Below are 21,107 nucleotides of genomic sequence, written 5' to 3'. Positions count from 1 at the left end.
TTCAGGGAATTTCTTTACCAATCTCTGCTAAGCTGGTGAATCCTGGAAAAGCAGGTGCAGTTCTCTGGATCTTCCCAAGATTTGGTGCACTGGATGACCACTGTTTGCATCCTTCCACCAGAGCTTTCAGACTAAAAATAGTAGAAGAATGTGAGAAAATGTACCATGCTCACAAGTAGCTTCCATTCTTCCCTCCCCTTATATATTCTCTATTGATTTACTTAGGGTATGTTTGTATGCATCTCAACTATATAGATCTGAAGTCCTCCCATAGCAAGAAATTTTCTGACATCTTTAAAGCACTTTAAAAAAAAAAAAAAAAAAGGTCTGTTCCTCATTTGTTACACTGTGCCAGAATGGTTAATGAGGATGGGCTTGCAACGCAGTTGAGGACTGCACAGGATACTTCTTAGTTTAGCTCTCCACTTCACTACAATTTTCCCATGGTTCAGTATTTGGGTCAGCCCTGTTTAATATCTTTATCAATGATCTGGATGAGGGGATTGAGGGCACCATCAGTCAGTTTGCAGTGACACTGAGTTGGGTGGAAATGTTGATCTCCTGGAGGGTAGGAAGTTCTGCAGAGGGATCTGGACAGGCTGCATCGATGACAAATCAAGGCCTGCTGTATAAGGTACAATAAGTCGGTCACAACAACCCCATGCAATGCTATTAATCCCCATCAGTGGGGATGAGTGGCTGGAAAGCTGCTTGGTGGAAAAGGATTTGGGGATGCTGGTCAACAGGCAGTTGAACATGAGCCAGCAGTGTGAAGAAGCCAAAGGCATCCTGGCAGGGAAGTGATTGTTCTCCTGTACTCAGTGCCAGCGAGGGCACACCTCGAATCCTGAGTTCAGTTCTGGAGCCATTGCTACAAGAAAGACACCGAGGAGCTGGAGCATGTTCAGAGAAGGGCAACAGAGCTGGGAAAGGGGAAGGTCACTCATATGAAGCACAACTGAGAGAGCTGGGGTTGTTTAACCTGCAGAAAAAGAAGCTGGGGGAGACCTTATCACTGTCTACAACTCCCTGAAAGGAGGGTCTCGCCAGGTGGGAGTCAGCCTCCTCACCCAAGTAACAAGTCATGGGACAAGAGAAATGGCCTCAAGTTGCAAAAGGAGAGGTTTAGATTAAGTATTAGGAGAAATTTCTTCACTGAAAGGGTGCCCAGACATTGGAATAGGCTGCCCAGGAAAGTGGTGGAATCACCATTCCTGGAAATGTTCAAAAGGTGTGTGGATGTGGCACTTCGGGAGATGGTTTACTGGTGAACAAAGTAGAGGCTAGGTTGATGTTTGACTCAATTCTAAAGGTCTTTCTCAACCTTAAATATTCAATGAAGTTTTATTGCCTTACCCTAGGTAAAATAAGAATTTAAGAAATACTAAGAAATAGCAAGAACTATCTTTTGAGTCACTAATATTTACTGCAACTCTGCTCCCTTTAAATTAAAGTCTGCAGTCTGGCATGATCTTAGCAAGGAGTGGTTCACTGTATGTTAGCTATACTGCCCTCTCAGCAAAACTCTCATGTTTCAGACACTGCAAAATGCGGTATCTGTATCGAGTCTCCCTAGAAGAGACTCTGAGTACTACAGAGCATCTCAGTTGTAGAGAGAACAGGACAGTTTTATGAGCAACCACAGTTTGCATGCAACTCCATTCCAGCTGTCTGTGCCCAAAACAATCAGTGCTTTAGACTGTACAGTAATGAACAGAAAATGGATGAGGTCTATTCCCAGAATTCTAAGAACATGATTTGAAGGTAGAAGTGTTTTTTCCAGCTTCAGTGATCTCCCCCTCTTTTACATAATTAATGATTGTAAAGTGTGACATCTGTTTTAATTCCTTAGAATGCTATCCTATCCTTCATCTGTAGAACAGGTAAAGCATAGGCAGCAGTCAAAGAAGCTTCCTCCACATTGTCCTGCCAACATGTCTTGAGTATCTCAGAGAAAGTACATGTTTTAATAGATCCAGGTCTCCAGGGGGCTACAATACTGATGCACTATGCAAACATCAATTTTTCAGGCATTTCACACCTGACCACACATTGTAAAGATAAAGATTAAAACCGTCTGTCTTATTTTCCCTGCTAAAAAACACGGCAAGAGTCAAACCATCAATTTATCAGGGGGAAAACACTCAAACATTATTAAAAATTACCAAACTTTCAAATCTTTTAGAAGGCCAAAATAGCCCTATGTTTAAAGCAGCATTCCAGCAACGGTTCATTGGAGTCTTGGTATAAATAATTCACACACACAAGGGAAAAAAAAAAGAAGCCACAGAACAATAACCTATAGAAACACAAGATACAGAGGTACAACCTGTATTTCTGCAAAAATCACTTTCAGGACTGATTCACTCAAAGTACTTGTCTTTTTCAAAAGACTAAAGAGAAGATATTTGCTTGGCTTTACCAGATACTTTTTATATACTAGCATTTAAGACAACTACAGAAAGCTGAGCCTTAAAACACAGAAGAACTTCTACAGAGTTTTGCACAGCTAAGAAGTTTGACAGCTTACAAATACACCTAACAACGTAATACCAGACAGTGAAACATCAGTTCCTAGGCAAATGAACTGAATGCAATTTTGTAAACTGCTCTGAATCTCTAACATGTCTGGCAGAGGAAAGAAGTTTGGAAGCAGAAAGGCGTTTCCAAGTGGATAGACAAATACCCTGTGAGCCAGCTCACGACCCTGTTTAGAACCTAGAAATGAGCCTTCCTCCGGGCCCTCTCTTACCCCTCTTCTCCTGCACCTAGCTCCTTGTGACAAAGTGAGCTTGGTCCCCAAGTGCGTCCCTTTTTCTTCTGGCCTCTCTTCTCTTCTTCCTCTCCTTCCTCCTTTGGAAGGACTGAGCTTCGTCCCCATGTTTTACTGCTTTCAGCAGGTGTCACTTCACAAGTGGAAAGAACAGTGCAAAATGGGAAGGAAAAACAGATACACAAATTAAAATAATTGGTTCCATGGCAAAATAAAGAATAAAACATAGACCAGAACAGGAATAGTAACAAAAGTGATTTTCCCGTAATTCTGACCATTTATCAATACAAATCTAACAATTAAATGCCAAATTAAGCATTCCCTAATCCTTTCAAGTATAGGTAGCCTCTCCAGCTTTATTCCATCACCAGTTTCTCTTTAGAACCACCAGTTTGAAACCGAACACACAGGTGCTGTGATATCCAATACAAACGCTATACATTAACTAAACACGACTTTCATAATTTTAGGACATGCATGTCTGCCTAATTCTGTGTTATGGGAACATTATTTGCATGAGAAGTGCCCTTGTTCTTATCTCCTTAAAACAATAACTTAATACACTACAGCAATGTTTTACAGATCTACTCTACAAATTAGTATTTTTTAAAATTAACTTGTACACCTAAGGAATCTATTTTTTATAGAAACAGCAGTATTTCACAAACTTGAGCAAGTATGGTTTTAGCTCCAAAGGTGGTGATACTCCCTCCATCATTAAGACACCATTTTTCTCTCCAAATGTATACATGCAAGGCACAAGGCAAACATTTTAGGTGCTTTCTTTAACAGTCCTGTCCTAGGTATGGAATCTTGGCATCTTACCACGCTGACAGACTGCACATTTCCCAAATTCAATACTACATTGAGCTCCTTACACTGTATGGCCCTGAGTCTGGGAATAATGGTAGGACTTGCAGGAGGGCTGGAGCAGCTACTGATCAAGCTTTTCCTTTTGTCCATCGTTGGAGAAGCCTGTACAGTGAATTTATGCTGAAAATCTGTTTAGCAAAAAAAAAAAAAAAAAAAAAAAAAAGGCAGAAAGACACGGTTAAAATTCTCTTTTTTTTAATATAAGAAAAAAAGAAATAATAATTTATAGTAAGTTTCAAAGAGCGCAACTTATGGGATCTATGTAGAAAAGCTGTATTGCTATTTCCCTGTTGTACACAACAAAAATTTAGAACAAAGATGTGTACTCACAGCCCTGAAAATGTATCTTAGTGTATGTGTGAAACACATACACACACAGACGTTTTGTTGAGTGTCATGCCAGATTATATCCCTGTGTAAATCCTTGTACCTTACCTCTCCGTTTCTTAAGCACCACCAAAAATAGGTGTTTGCAGACCTAAAGAAAGGCATAGGTAACAAACGCATTTTATCTTCTCTTCTAAACAGCCAGTGCCTCCCAGAAAACAAAGACTATAGTGCAAGTCATCATCCCTGATGCAACAATGAGCACTAGGTGATTTACAAACCCCACACTTTTGGTTTTTTGACAAATTTAAATCTCCATAAAGAATCTGCAGCAGAAATGCTAACATCACCATCTTCACTCTTAAGAGTGACTTTACCAACATCTTACTAATATTTAACATTTCTTCCAGAAGCTGCTTCCGTGTTAATAGGAGTTCACGTGTGAACTAGCAATCTAAGCGTTTAGTCTCACAGCTATCAATATATCAGTATTTTGGTAATTTTTAGATTCCTACACCAAAAAAATCCAGTAGATTATAGTTTCTCTTGCAGCATTATGTAAAATATTCCCCAAGCACGAATGCCCATCATCTTCTACATACATCCTTTAAAAAACTGATTCTTTCGAGTATTAACACGTTAAACTGCAACACTACCTTTTTACAGTAAGCCATATACAGGCAACAGCTAACAAACATGTTACATTTCAAATTTACTTCTGGCCTTCATATCGGAACTTTGGGCAATACTAGCCACAAGAGCATTAAATTTAGTTTACTGATCCCAAAGAGGCATGTTCTTCTTGAAGTACATCAAATCCTTTCTAGTGCATAAGGGTCAGTAGTAAGGAACTATCAAACCTACAGGCTGCTCCCATTTCACCTGGGACAGCCTACCACATCACCAACCTGAAGGCAAGCTGATATGATTGCCATCCTTTAACTTGAGCCGACTCCTCTTGAACTTCCCCATGCGTTTCTTGACCCGAGGCTTCTCCTGACACAGCTGGTGGATGATGATGTTGAGCTCCCTTTCCAGGATGTCGATCTCACGTTCTGCCAGCTCCTGTTCCCGCCTTCGAAGCAGCTCCTCATGGTTCTTCTGTTCAACAGCAGCACGAGTCAGCTCTTCTTCCCATGTGCGCAGCTCCTGCAGGGAGATAAGAAAGTAAAACAAAAGGCTACCTTGCCACCTGTGGCTTAAGACCAACATTACTGGTTCTGAAGGCACAGCTTCAATGGCTTGCACCCACTGGTTAAAGGCTCAGCTGAGAGCCAAAAAAAATCCTCAAGGACTTCAATGCTTGCCATTCAAGGTCCCTCATAACAAGTATTAAAATTCAGACATAACCACTTGTTCCAGTATTAAAATTCAGACATAACCACACCTGAAATCCTATGTCAAATTCTAGGCTCTCCAGTACAAGACAGATCTGGACATACTGGAGAGAGTCCAATGAAGGGCCATGAAGGTGGAGAGAGAGAGAGCACCTTAAGAGACTGGAGCACCTCTCCTATGAGAAAGGGCTGAGAGAGATGGGACTGTTCATCCTAGCCCAGAGACGGCTTGGGTGGGGTGAAGGGGTATCTTACCAGTGTATAAAAAACCCTGAGGGAAGGGTGAAAAAAAGATAAAGGCAGGCTCTCTTCACTGCCCAATGACAGAACAAGAGGCAATGGGCACACACTGAAACACAAGGGTCACTCTCTGAATACTTTTTTTACTGCATTACTGAGCACTAGCACAGGTTACCCAGAGAGGTTGTGGAGTCTCCCTCCTTGGGGATATTCAAAAGCCATCTCACCATGGTCCTGGCAACGGCACATAAGGCAAACCTTTTGATCTATCCCTCGCTGACAAAACGAATTAAGTGAAACTGTCCTTGAAATCCCAAAATCCCACTGCGTTCCTCTCCTCCCACCACAAGGACAAAAGAATTCAGCACTTTGAATAATTCTCTCCAGATGGCCAATTCCAGTGCAGAAGGCAAAAACTGAAGAATTCAAGTTAAACATCAGATAGATAATCAGACAGATTTTAATTTAGGTGTTTTTAATAATGGCATTGTTATCTGGCTCATCACCAGGGAGATTTCAATAAAATAATTTAATATAAAATTATTTCCCTATTGCTAAAGAGGAATACAGTACCCATCCTGAGGGCAGTGTAGTTAGTGCTGTTTAGCTGTTTGTGTATTGAAGTTTCTGGTTTTCCAAAACTGTTCCAACACAGATACGCCATGGGACAACAGTAACAAGGAAATGCCTATCAGCTAATTTATTCTTCCCAAAAGCTACTAAAATAGGTGAATAGAAAGGTTTTAAGTATTCTTGTAGAAGTTGACTTCTTTCCTCTGACCCAAAGTCTTCTTTTCCTTCTCTCTCTGCCTCCCAAACCCAACCTCTGAGCCCAAATCAAGATGGCTGCTTATTATGAGTTTACTTTCAAGCAAGAGACTGTCAACTTACAAATATATATAATATATATATACAAATATATAATTATACTAGTGATTTTGGTTCTGCTCCAGTTTTTCTTACCAACAACTAAAGACAGTCTCTGTAAGGACCTTAAATTAGATGCAGCAAGCTGTGCTTTCTGCAAGCATGCTTGAAGAAAACTTCAGTTTTTTCACATCTCCTCTTCAAGGCTGATGGTCACTATTCCTGTTATTCCTGCTGGGATTTTTGTTTCCTGCTATTTGCCCAGATGGACTTCAGTTATAGCAGTTACTGGACCCTTTCCCTGACAGCACTCATGTTTATTAGTCCATGCATTTTGTTTATGCTCAAAACCTTGAAAACACAAACCCAGCAGAAACAAAGCTGCAATGTTAACTAGAGTGTATATATATGCTGAAACTACCCTCCTACATCTCCTGTTAATAGTTTTCAGTGTGTTTCACAATTAAGATTCTAATAGTCAAACAGTTATCAAATGCAATAAACAATCAACTCATCACAGCAATTTGCACAGATTATGATGGAAGCTCACTACAATATTAGAAAGAGTAGCAGCTGAGGATGTGGATATTTATTTTTCTCATGATTCTATCCTTGTGTGCATCATAACCTCCCACTGATTCGGGGACTTAATATATTAACTCCAGCAAAACAGACAAAATTAGCTCTGGGATGCACAAAATCAGTGATCCCCATTTGAACTATGAAATGGGGAAATTACAATCCAGAGAGCACAAGCAGGAAGCATTACTCTCTACTTACCTTTTCTTTGGCTCTAAGCTGATCAAACATCTCTTGGATCTCTTGTTTCCAGTCTTCCTGCAGGGAGTGGAAGGAATCTTTGGGCATTTCAAAAAAACCAGACTCTTCTATGGCCGTAAGATGGTCTAGGATAGTGGCAAAGGAAGGTCGTGAGTGTGGGTCAGGGTTCCAGCAATCTAGAACAGAATAAAGACAAACAACTGTCAAGCATCTCTAAGAATGGAGGTCTGAGAGGACAGGTAGCACTTTACTGATCCCCAGTGGCTAAGAGTGGCATACACACTACCTGTGTTACCCCAGCTTTCCCACTGCCCACTTGCACTGACTATTGACAAATATGGAATTCATGCTTTCATGCTTGTACAATATCCAACAACACTTAAAATCTTGAACTACCTAACTATCTAGGTCTCTAGGTTCTATTGCAATAATATGACAAGTAAAATACAGATTTATTAATTTTACAGAAAGGTACACCTTAAAGCATTTTTTAAAATAACAAATAATTTCCTTTAATATTTTGCTTTATGATGCATATATGTGTTCACAGAGTAGAAATACTAAGCAAGGATCTTGCAAATACTTCTTTTATAATAGCTACACTGCAGAGTTAACAGCCATACTGCAGGAGGATATCTATCAGGGCTTTTCCTGATGCCAAAATCTAATACTGAGCTGAGTCATTATGAATCTTTTCTCAGAATGGAAAACCTCTCCTGCAAAGCAAACTGGACATAACTTGTGTGAAAATAGGAGATTCAAGTAAATAGTGACATCAAATGGTGCATTTGGAGTTCTCCTACTTTTACAGGTCCTTTTTTATTATTTGAGTGAAAATTAATCAGTCATTTTTCTTTTGCTTTTAGGAGAAACCACAGATGTAAACAAGTCTTTTTCATTTACAATCCAATGCAATTATTCAGCCAATTACAGAGATCTAAAAACACAGAACAGAAGGTAGCCATCTTACCACATAAAGCAGCTCAATGAGCAACAGTATAAAAGGTAATGTTTTACAGTGATGGGAATTGAACACAGAAAACAGAAAATAGTATGAAGTAACCCCTAATCCATTACAAACAATCCCCCAAACCATTACATTAAAACATTTAACAACACTTTTGAATAGGAAATTTGCACTCATTCAGTCTCCTCTCTTCCTTCTCCCTCATTTCTACTCCAGAAAAAAAAATCACTTCCTCATTCTCATTCTATGTTGTCCTGTACCAACACTTACACAGGTTCTTGTTCAACAGATGTCCTTATTCTCTTTAGTACTGCTAGATGCCTGCATGCAAAATTTCAGAGCAACCAAACACAAAACTCACATTCACATGTCCTTGTAAGGAAAGTAACTTTTCTGCATGAATGGAAGTAACTAACACATGGGTCTCTCTCATCATACAGCATTGCTCCACATGGTCACTGGACTTAAGACAAGCATTACTGCAGTGCAAGACATAAGCTATAAAAATGTTCTAAAAGTTTTCTAGACCATGAAATCAGAAAAAAGGGAACATTGTTAAAAATATTATGTGATGTCCTAAAAGAAGTTCATTCATCAGTTTTGTGGATTGAAGTACACCAAGGGGCAGCTGTAATTAAAAATAAAAATCACTTCACAAAATCTGTGCAACAGCCAAGGCTTGGTTCTGCAGTTCTTTCCTTGGATTTTAGCCTTAGTGAGATTTTGGGTGTCCTATTTTCAAAATTGTGGGTATCAACAGGTTCCATGCTGGAACACATTTGTATTTATGGCTTTTAATTTGCTTCTTTTATCAAAATACAGAACTGAGGATGTTAAAGAGTGCTCAGATGATCCCCTGATGCTGGCCAATTAGTAGCAATGGGTGTTACAGCAGGACTGTCAGTGCCATAATCCCTGTCTCTTTACCTCAGGTTTTAAGCATGGCAAAGCAAACATGACCCAAGTAAAACAAAATGCTGCAGCAAGCCAAATGCATGAATGAGTGAAGAGGATAACTAGCAGGTGGCCTGTGGCTTTTATTTTCCCAGCCCTAGATCAGCCACTATTTGCACTAATGAGGAGAGTTGTAATATATAACTTTTCTGTGAAGAGTGAAAGTTCAGCTTTGTTGTCTCAGTGAAGACCACCATGGCAGTAATTCCAAAGTGAAAGCAGCATTAGAGGAAGAAGAGCTCACCCGAGATGGGAAACAGCCTGTTTGAAACACAGCTTTGGTGAAGGGGCAGAAAGTAATTGGGTTCTTTTGTTCTCATCTTCACCCAGCACACAGAGAAGCCAAGTGCTCCAAAGCCACGTGGGTGCTCACCCCTGGGCTGCTGGGTTCAGGCACTGGCCAAATGCCTCTACCTAACTTTCCCAACAGAGGGCATGATTTTTAAATCCTCACTTATAGTTAAGAAATCCAGGAAAGCAGGTCAAAATAAACTACGTGGCTGGTAAAAAATAAACTACACTGAGCTGGTAGTTTCACCAACTCTTTCAGACACAGTTTCTCACTTTACACTACCTTCAAGCTATTCTACCTGCAACTCTATTGTTTACTGTCCAGTAGAATATTTCTGTTTTAGCAGAACCTACATGAAATTTTTCACTTTAAATTAACTGTAGCCTGTAACCTAAAGAAAACACCAGAAAAAATGCAAAAGTATTCCAAAAGCAGAAAAAAAATCCAGCAGAAACATTTTCTTCAAGATTCATATTCCTTTCCTGAGGCTAGAAGCACCACCAGAGGCCACAGAGTAAGTTCTATGTTGAGACTCATTCTTTGCTCACCAAGACTATAAACCAAGTTTGATTTCTCTTTATCTCTGTTTTCCTTTCTGCCAGATAGGTATAAAAATGTTCATTACATATAAACACCTACAAATCTTTGGGAATAGGGGCACTGACAAAAATACTGAAGGTAAGGAAGAGAGAGAGGACAAGAGAGAGGGAGGGAGGAACAACTGAAGCTCAGGAAGCATGAAAGTATTTTCAATGGCCAGCAGACCAGGTCACATAAATACACCCAAAAATTACCTCACACAACCCTTTTTAATAACTACAGCAGCTCTGATGACTAACTCCTGTATTTCTTTCACCTCTCTGTAACCCACCTTGGGCATGAACTACCTTCACAGACAAATCAGAAAATCACATCATTCTGACTGAAAATATGGGTTGTTTTGGAATATCAAAGCCACATTTAAAACCTCTCCCTGAAATGTCAGTAAGATAAAGTTTCATTTCAAACCAATCTGACACTATTAGCAAGATGCTTGAGCTATAAATTTTAAAACAAATTAGACTTCAAACAAGATCTAGTTATGTGAAGTTTTGGTGTTGGTGAGTCCTCACTACTAGAAAACAAGCTAAGAGAGAACAGCAATAGCCCCCCTTTTCCTATAAAGCCAGTTGATAAAAAAATCTTTCATTATTCTGGTAGTAGACTGTCAGAGCACACTTACAGCCAGGCCTGGCTCCCACAACAATCTGCACCCCTGGATAAAGCCACTGGGGAAATCTGTGCTCTTTGGTAACAAAGCCAACACAAAGAGGCCATGCTCAACAGCACTCCAGAAACAGCACAAACCACACACACCACAGCTGGCTTACCTTCCATGAGTTTGGCAAAAGGCTCAGGACATGTGGAAGGGATTGGAAGGGCAAGCTTATTCATAGCAACACCATATGCTACTGCCAGACCATCAATTCCTCGGAATGGTACTTCTCCTGTCAGCAGCTCCCAAAGCAGCACACCATAGCTATTGGGAAGGAAACAAAAGAGAGAAAAGGTGTTTGACTTGAACACAGCCTTTGTTAAGCAACAAGGTACCTGAACCTGGGAGTTTAGTATACTAAAGAAATTGCAGTTTGCAGGACAAGCTTATCATGGATGCCAAGCTGGTGATCTGCCCTATTCTACATGCTTTTTTTAGTAGCTCTGAAATAAGATGACATTTTCACCTTTTAGGCAAAAATAATTTTCTCTCTGAAACTGCAAACAATTTGAAAACCATAAATCATCTAATTTAGTTTCAAAACAGAGCCTCTCAAAACACCCAAAAATATGAAGAAGGTTGTTTGGTGGCTGGTGATTACTAAAAATAAGTGAAAAATACTTCTTCAGAATTAGTTGTCATCTTAAGATATTCTACAAAATACTACCTGTGAAGTTACAGAAATAGTTCCAGGACTGCTCTCCCTCAAAGTATATGATGAAAAGCATAACCTCAGAATATTATTTCTGCTTCTAGAAAACCCGAAACAGAAACTGCTTCTTCATCCTTGGTGACCTGACAGTTTTTTCTTCCATTGATCTCTTACTCTCTTCTGAACCCATTTACCATCCATTATATTCTGTGGTAGTGACCTCCACAGATTTAATGATGCATTGCCAAAAAATACTTCCGTGTATGTGTTTTGAGCTTGTCACTTGGTAATTTCATCGGCTTCCCTGTAGTTCTTTCAAACACAAGAAAGAGTAAACCTATGTTCCCTATTAGCTCCTTCCATGCTGTCCATGATTTCACAGGCTCCCAATCATCCTGCCTAAATCATCATCTTTCCAGACCCCCAAATCCCAATCTAGCTAAATCCTAGTCTAGTTACTATCCTGAAAAGAAGCCATTTCGTATCTTTCATTGACTTTAACATCTTCTGTTGGAATGAGCAAAATCACAAAGTTTTAAAGATATGGGGAGAGGCACAAACGGTATTGCTTGTTTTCTTTCTTTCCTACTAAATTTTCATTTTCCAGTTGCCTTTCTCACTCTTTACAAAATAAGCTAAATTATCCATAGTAGCTCCAACGTGTTTTTACTGAATCACAATAGTAAAATTTAGAGCCCATAAATTGTACATATTAAATTCCCCCATGGGTACTACTTTGAATTTATTACCACTACCATCTATATTATCATTCATTATAGTAAAACTTTTCCTCATCTCTCTGCAGAACATTAATTTTTCTTATCCTGAATAACTTGGTACCATCAACCATGCTACCTAACCATGTACTGTTTTTTCAAATCACTTATGATTGTGTTGAACACAGAATTCCCCACCAATAAAACTGATTAATTATTTTAGTAATTAAGTATTGATTAAATGAAGGGAAAAATACTTGCCCTCTTTTCCCACATCAATTTACTTTATTTAAAAGCTTATGATGCAGGATTTTGCTTAAAGTCTTTATAAATCCAAATACAGTATAAGCAACCTCACCATTTATCCACATATTCAGTATCTCCTTCAAGCATTTTCACTTTTCACAAGGTATTACATTTTCTTCTACAAAAGCTAACTCTTCCCCAGACATGCTCACATGTCCACCAGCTCCCTGCTCTTTAGTGCTGTTTCTACCATTGAGAAGAATTCAAGATCATACTTGCTAATTCTTAGGAAGCTCTTTTAAGACGTGTCACTGTGTCTGCTACCTTCCATTTCTCTGGTACTACACCAGCTCTAAGCAAGAGATTGCCCAGCACAGCTGCTAACTCAGCTGACTCTCATGTTCTTGTAGAAATTTTGGGTGTTACTGTAAATCTCAGGAGTTGTAACTGCTCATTTAAAGAGTCAGTCTTAACACCTCTGTGAATTTTACTTCAGTAAAAGATATGTGCTCCAAGCTTGACTCCCTTAAAGAGAAATTTTCAGCTTAAAATGCCTCTGCTCTATTCTGGCAGACACAAGTCACTGAGGTTTTTTTCTGGTATAGCCTTATCTTCCTTGCACTCCCACATTTTGCCCACTTCTGGGCTGTTATGCTCTCCTGCAGGGTTCTCACCTGTGCGGCATTTGAAAGCAAGGGATTTGGTTTTATGCTGTCAGAAGACTCTCTTCAAAACCCTTTTATCTTTGTTTTATATTCAACTTGAAAGAGCTCAAGTCAATGCATAATTTTCCTCATTTGGATACAGACTGAGATTTTAAAAAGATGTCTTTCAGTAGTCTTTTCTACACTGTCTTCTTCATTCTTTTGAAGGATTTCCCATACATTCACTCAGTACTCAATAATCTTGAGATTAAACACTACTGTAATGGACTAATTTTTCTTAATTGTGCTTGCAAAGATACAAAATCTAAATATACAATATATATTTGGACCATGTCATACTATACCACCTTGAAGGCCTCCTAAGCACAACTGAAGACCAAATGAAAAACTGCTTCTCTTCCAACAAGCTCCTTAAATAGCTGCTCCATTGAAGAGTTAAAATATAAATATAATATCAAGTTAATATTTTAAGCTTTTCTCATTTCAAAGCAACAGTTTCTATCCATTTGGGAGCACAAATGGATATCACAAACTGTACCCTTGGCTGTACTCCCTTCCAGCCCATCACATCTTTAACATTCACTGTAACTGCTGATAACTTAGTTGGACACTTTTAACAGTACTTTTCCTATTTAGATAAAGAATTTTAGTAACTAAAGATCCAACCTTTGCTGCTAACACAGCTATTTTACTTTATTAAGCAAAATATATTTTTTGACCTACACAGTCTTTTTTCTTATGTAATTCACACTCTTGATATTATAATTTATCATTTCTTACTGTCTCAAGAGCATTATTTGAAAAAAATAAACTAGAGTCTAAGGAGTTCCCAATTTCTTCTTGGCCTTCTAGGATTTATAAAACACTCAAAGAAAATTAAAACTAAACTGAATGTATATTTGGACTGCCTAAATCCGATTGCTCATTCATGTTACTTTTCAGTTTAGATATCACCATTGATAGTAAAAGATAGTAAAATCTACCAAAGAGCTGTATTATTACTTTAACACTACTATTGGATAAAGCACTACAGATGTGCTCAAAGCACTTCTTCTGCAGGGTACTTTTAAAGGAAAAAGGAATAGACAGATTGGTGCTTCTTCTAATGTGACACCAGAAGTGTATATTGCGGGAAAGGTCACTTTGCTTCTGACAGAACTCAATGCCACTATACTTACACCTCATTGCTGAGAATACTGCTTGCACAGAACTGGGGAATACTGCTTTGTGGCACTTGAACAATAATCCCAAGTGAATAAACACCAAGACAGGTGCTGAACAGTGTGTTTTCCTATTAACTCTAAAGCAGAAAATTGGGAAGTACAAAGGAAAAAGCCAGATCAGAAGACTTACCCAAAAAAAGGCATAGAAAGAAAGAAACAAGGGCCTCTACACATTCTCAGTGGGGGGAAAGAAAAAATGATCAAGCTCATTTATTTTTCCACCACCTATTAGTAATTTTTGGACTTTAATTATGAAATGAACCATGTGACACAACCCATGCATCCAAGTCAACTGACACTTGTGTGAATAATTAACCATCTTTCAGTGATCCAGTAATCCCTTAAGCCATTTAACATCAGGTTCAATCCTACTCACTGGATTTTCAGGGCAAGGGAGGCTGGAGGTCTGCAGGATTTCACATGTGATTTTGCCACCTTCCTTGTTAGTCTGTGAACTTTTAAAAAACAAGTAATTGTTTCTCACTGGTACTGTTCCATGGCATATGTACCATAGGCTTTTCTTATCCATTTCCCCAGGTTCAACACTTTCCATGAGGAAGGAATTATCAACCCAACAAAGAGATCCCAGTTCCAACAGCAACCAGAACATGACTTTTAGTACGGAAAAAAAGCCCCAAACTTCATTTATTCATTACATTTTTATAGCTATTAACAGCTGGCATTTTGCATGTTAATTAACTGACACTTCCAGAGATGACCCTTCCTGCCTATTTCACAACACTCATGTATGTGCTTTCACAGTACTCATGTGCTTCTCCCAGGTGAGTTTCTCCTAATATTGCTAGTCAGCATTTGTCTGCCAGGTATTGAAGTCTTGACAGTGCTTCATTACGCACAGAAAACTACAGAAGCCTACAAGTGATCAATTGTGGATGGAAGCAAGTGCTTGACCAATGCTTGCTTAAAACAAAATATTCTAATGACTGAAGTTCCTACACCCAGCACTGAATGCCTGAAACTTCCTGATCTGCTAATCTGATGGTTTTAGCTAGAGCTGGTATTCCATTCCTAAATGGAAATTAAATGCCCAATTATTTCACTGGTCTCAGAGTAGATATAGCTTAAAAACATCTAAATTGAGGACCATAGAGAACCCAGATGATGGCTGTATGCTGCCTTTATATTCCACGCACTGATAGTACTGACACTATGACTGTCTTTTAAGTAGTACAAGTAAAAAACAAAGTGTACAGCAAACAAGAAATATATTTAACCAGCCAAATGACAGAAAAATGTTATTTATATGCCTACTAACATTAGCGTACAGTACTGGATGAGCTGCAATATCCAAGCTTCAACTTTAACCCTGTAAATCCAAAGCAAATACAAACAAACACATAACAGATTTACAGGAAGGGACTTATTTAAATAAAGTTGTAGTTTCACTGTCCTCTGTACAATATAAGCACAAGGCTTCTACTATATCTAGAGCCTGTGGGTACACCACAGAAAAATTCACAGCAACAAGTTTTCACTAGCAAGATTTACTAAGTACTGATACTATGAACAAGCTTCACAGTGGTCCAGACCCTGGTGATAAATACCACGTGTGGTCATTCCTCACTCTTTTTAAGTTCTTTGCCAACCCTACTCCAGAGTAAACAGATGGAGCTTTTAAAATGGAGCTTGAAACATGTTTTGGAAAGATGAAGCAGTCAGTTATGATAAGACTGACTCAGGAAATTTCAGTCCTAGCATGATTCTTCTTCAGCTGTTTGTGCAGCAAGAACACAAGGAGAACAAGATTCTTGTTCAAAGGCTGGGAAACAGTTCAGCCAGCAGTATTACTCTAATAAGCTTTAAAGAAAAGGTGTTGAAATAAAAGGGTTCATGAACATTAGAGACAATTCTGTTGATGCTGCATAGACTAACTGGAAGGCTGTCAGGCAAAAAAACCCCCTACGACTCCAGTGATTAACCAAGTGGTTGAACTGGACAAGAGGAGGAGCAAGTCTAATAGGATAAAAAAGTTCATCCTATTAAGAATTTCAGGTTGCATCCTTGGGTGGGGACAGGAATTATTACACAAGTCCATGACTGCTTTTCTAAAATCTAGGGCTTACAATCATTGGCAGACTAGTAGTGATTGCACTGGCAAGCACTTGTCCTCTGCATACATGTTCTTTTCAGCTTGTTTAACTATGAATAGAGGTTTTACCCACCAGAAAGAAAAAACTTATTCAGAGACAGTATATAAGTTCCCTTAATGGTGATGACTCTCTGTTTAAGGGCGAGTATTGTGAGGGACTCAACCTCTTTTCAAGGGAAGACTGGTAACTATAACAAGAGAAAGTGATGAAGGAATCTTAAAAGTGGAAATAAAATATTCTGAAAAATGAACAAATCATTTCAGTTATTTACAGTCCTTAAGTCAATGATCAAACTGGTACTTTTGCATGGGCATAGAGGCACTTCATGAAAATCACCAACCAACTAAATAATTCTTAATATTTTTAAAATTAATTCATACTGGTACAGAACATCTACTGATCTGTTCATAGCATGCCTGTATTACTAAAGTTACAATTACAGGAAAACTGTTCCCTCTTTCCCTTAGGTTACCCTTAAAGGCCCTTCCGGGCACTGTTTCAGAGAACAGCAAGTTTAGGTTTGAGGTTGACAAGCTGTGTACAAGCCAATACCATAATCAGATGCACAGAAAAGGTGCACAGCCTTAAGATTTTCATTTCTGCCAGACTTCACTCCAAATAAAAGCCTGGTTCTTGCTCAATCTGTCTCAGATTAGCTACGGAGGCTACCACATTTAATTACATGGTCAGGATTTTATCCATACTATCAGAGTGCAAAATACAAGTTCATAGACTTATCACAAGGCAATACATTATCTATTCAGCAAAACTGGACAAGGAAAATGAAAATCCCCACACCAAATAGCTGCCATAACAGCCAGACATGTCTACCAGCTGGGCTATTTCTTTATCCTGATGTGTTTTACAGCATGCACTCACTTGTGGAGGAGCATTACTGGCCAGCAACAGAATCTTACTGCTATGAAAATAAAGATTCTGACATTTCAACACCTTTTCCTCCACAACAAAAACAAAATTCTCTCTATTTTATCTGTTTCAGATGCTCAGTACTAATTCTAAGTCATCCAGTATCCAGAAAAGTCACTGTCCTGGAGCTATATACTGAATTATGTATTTAGAAATCCACTTAATAGAGGTATTCAAACTCAATTTCTGGAAATATATAGGCCAACCTTTACACCTCCCCACCATATTAGCTCATTCATGAAAATTCCAGTGCATGAATGAACAAGACAATATGTACATGCAGGTTACTATTTATGGATTACATACTCAGATGGGCCCAGATAAGAGATCTATTATCCTATGTGAAATACTAGAAGCGTGAAAATAATTAATAAAATTATTATGAAAACAAAAAACATAGTATTGTGATTGAAACAGGACAGGGAATTCAATTAAGTACAGTGTATTTGTGTACATATACATTAGTGACAGATTACTACCAAAACAAAATAGTTCAAAATTACCTTGTATGTAAAACAGTATAAAAATTAAGTACTTCTCAGATTGTATTATGGCCTTTGATTATGTCAGTCAATAGCCAAATAAACCCAAAACGTTTGGTTAAGATAAAGCAGAGGGGATTTGGATTATGAATCTCAAAATAATACGAATGAAAACTTATAGAACAACAAAAAATAAGAGGCATGCAGTAGCTGGTCCATCACTTATTTTCTACAGTAACAATAAGTCTGAGATTAGTCTGACAGATGGAAAGCTGGTGGATAAAGTTTTCTTAAGACCTGAGTTTTAATATTTGGTTCACCATCACTCATTCTTACACATAAAAGAGACTTCCTGGCAGGTCCAGTTACTCTTTAGTATCCAATCACTTAATGCCAAATCAATACCTCCAAACATCGCTGCCTTTGGAGAACATGGAAGAGCGGATGACCTCAGGAGCCATCCAGGCATATGTCCCAGCTGCGCTCATTTTGGTAGTTTTATGCCATTCCCTGGCCAGGCCGAAATCCGTGATCTTCAACATCTTGTTGCTCAGATCTCCATTTTCCACCTTTTCGAGTATCAGTACTGGAGAAAAGAGGGGGGGTTGGGAATAAAACGTATGCAGAGTAAAGCTAGTATTTATGCAAAAACAGATTTTCCTGGAGATCCCCCAAATTTCAAGACTTTCCCTGGCTTTTTGTTATTCAAACATACCATACCCTCTTACAGGTTATTTCAGGCTGTTCCTTCATCTGACAACTGAACAGTTCCCTAACAAATAACTTCAAATTTAACCAAAGTACTAAATCCCAGAGAAGAAATATGTAATAACATAATTATTTAATATAGTGCCTAGTGTCATTCTGTATAATGCTCTGCTAGGAGGAAGTGAACCACTGTAACTTCTAGAAATCCAGATAAGGGAAGACATTTCCTAATTAATCCTCTCTCAGCAAGCCAGTAATAGCATCATTTTCTTGAACTGCTTAGAGGACTTTTTTTTTGTAAATCCAGATACACACACATAGGCTGGATATACCCTTCATGTAAATGTGTTAGGAGTAGAAGCTCTATGCACAATATTTTTTTTTAAGTCACTGTTGAATAAATTTATTTTGATCAGCAATAGCATGCCCAATTCCAGAAGACATGTAGACCCCCACAGACTCCCTCCCCCATCATTATTAAACAACTTTTTTCTGCCCTTTCTGTGGCAAAGGAGTCCACAGCCAAAAACTTTAAAAGCACCTTGAGGCAGAACTCAAGAATGCTGTGATATAAGACACATTCCTCTGGAGCTGGAAAGTTGTACTGTTACACCACTGAGTTTAAACCAGAGCCCACAAGTACCCACCCTACTTTAGCAGCATCTCATTATCCTCTTTCTTTATCTTAGTGCAAAGTGACCACACGAGCCACTCCAGCAATGCAACATAAATTAACAGAATATGAGGGGACTAATCTTCCATAACTAATGGAACCATAAGCCCCTGAAATGTTTTAAGCCACTTTGTAAAGCACCAAAGAAAGAAATATTTGTATTGGTATTATTCCAAAGACTTCACATCAAAAATCACCAAGCCAATTACGCACCATCACAACATGGCTATGTTTTTCATGTCATTACAGACACTATAGACAGAGGTTCTTAGAAAACATGAGGATTTTTTTTCTTTTTCTATGGATGCATCAATTGCAAAAAAACCAAACCAAAAAATCCCAAACAAACAAAAGAAACCCCATGACCTCCATAATCAATCATGGATCATAACAAAACCTATAAAAGGCAAATGTGCTGCAAAAATTACAGAAAATAATCTTGAGGACCATTTTCAGCAGTCCATGAGAAGACTCAAGTGTCAGCCTCAAGCTGATACAGCTTTCTTTTTTTGGGGAGGGAAGAATCATTCCTTCCAATAATTAAAATGGGGATTCTCACCAAATAAAACCCAAAAATGTTATTTGAACCCTTCTACATTATAAGTAACACACATTTAAAATGTTAAAATACTGCTTTTACTTCAATAATAGAATTCACAAAATACTACTTCAAAGATTTTTGTGGGACAACTCAAGGTGTAAAGAAATTAGACCTACAGTTAAGCTCCTGGTTCTTCCTTCTTTTGCAAAATTTCTGACAAGACCAAATGCTCCTTTTTCCTAATCACAGAGAAGAGACTGAGGCCTAGAGTTACTGTTCTCTTCATGGTGGCAAAACCATATGCATTTTTAGAGCAATACTTCAGTGCACAACAGAACCAACACAAGAAACCAAGGTAGAGAAGGTGCCTTCCTTTGGGCTTCTTCTTCAAATTAAGTCTAACTTTTTTACTTCTTTCTAGCAGATGAAGAGGTGCTAAAAGAAATTGCTAGCAAGTCACTCCTTGATTGCAAAGTGAAAAGCTTCCTAAAATGTACATAGTGTTTCTTTTTCTAGCTTGTACCCATTCTGCCTAAAGAACTGGCAGAATAACAAAATGTAATTTTAAATTTAAATGCAGTAATTTAGAGATGTACAGTGATGTTGTAAAGTTAAAGTAAAACTCTGAGACAAGAAAGTATGGGTTTAGGGGGTTTGGGGATTTTTTTTGCTTCCCTCCGTAATCACCATGAGGAACAAACAAATTTATTGTTCACAGATCATATTCTGTCTGAATGAGGTCAATAACAGGACAGAGCACCATATATCAGAACTGATACATGCTTTGTACATACCTTCCTGGTAAGAGGTTATTTAAATCTAATTAAGTCTTGATTTGTATTAGGTTCTAACAAAATAATTAGTACTTCCATAGTTCTTTTGTATCCAGAACTTGTTCTTTTGTCAGAGGCAGGGTAGTAAGAAAAATTACCATGACAAAAGACCACAGAGAAGGACAACAAAAGAGACGGGATTTATTGCAAGTCTGATTCCTTAGTTACAACCTTGGCTCCTTTTCTATTTCCTTGTAATAACTGCTTGGAATAGTAATCTTGAAATCCAAATTTTTAAAAATTAATTTTAAAATGGCATCTGTTTCAGTTCTCTTTATTGTATTACTCAGTATCAAAAGGCTCACTTGCCAGGAGTCTCCCTCGCCCATCTGTCAGACTTTCAAACCAAAAGCCTTGACTCTTCCCTCTTGTTTTTGCCTGAATTTCAATGAAGAACTTGTAAATAGGTGAAATTTTAATTTGTTTCAGTCTCCTCCTTATAAGAAAAAGACTTTTACAGAGAACACACAGGAGGTTGCTAGGACACTGCATTTTGCTTACGCTAATCAACATGGTCTCGTTTACTTCTGAGTTTTACCTACAATCAGTTATTACTCTTTGTTTAATACTCTCAATGCAAGTCCTCTTCTGCAAGTACTACTTCTGCACTTGTATTAGTCCATGACAAAACAAACAAGATACGTGAAACACAAACAAGCAACATG

At 38.3% G+C, this 21,107-nt stretch overlaps 1 protein-coding gene across 2 annotated transcripts in view; it reads right to left on the bottom strand.

Moving 5' to 3' along the window:
- Positions 1–21,107, bottom strand: part of MAP3K9 (mitogen-activated protein kinase kinase kinase 9) — a 58,410-nt gene that overhangs the window by 12,550 nt on the left and 24,753 nt on the right. For both annotated transcript variants that reach the window (XR_013182792.1, XM_054635195.2), the window contains exons 3-9: positions 18,093–18,273; positions 10,781–10,929; positions 7,198–7,373; positions 4,882–5,122; positions 3,652–3,774; positions 2,753–2,906; positions 19–131 (exon numbers count right to left, since the gene is read on the bottom strand). Coding sequence is in view for 1 of the 2 variants with exons in the window: in XM_054635195.2 (XP_054491170.1) it covers positions 19–131; positions 2,753–2,906; positions 3,652–3,774; positions 4,882–5,122; positions 7,198–7,373; positions 10,781–10,929; positions 18,093–18,273 (1,137 nt within the window). In the remaining variant the exon portion in view is untranslated. The remainder of the gene's footprint in view (positions 1–18; positions 132–2,752; positions 2,907–3,651; positions 3,775–4,881; positions 5,123–7,197; positions 7,374–10,780; positions 10,930–18,092; positions 18,274–21,107) is intronic.

Source organism: Agelaius phoeniceus, chromosome 6 (assembly GCF_051311805.1).
Source record: "Agelaius phoeniceus isolate bAgePho1 chromosome 6, bAgePho1.hap1, whole genome shotgun sequence".
Classification (NCBI taxonomy): Eukaryota; Metazoa; Chordata; class Aves; order Passeriformes; family Icteridae; genus Agelaius; species Agelaius phoeniceus.
Note: the sequence above shows the minus strand (reverse complement) of the source record. Positions and strands in the feature narration are given on the sequence as shown.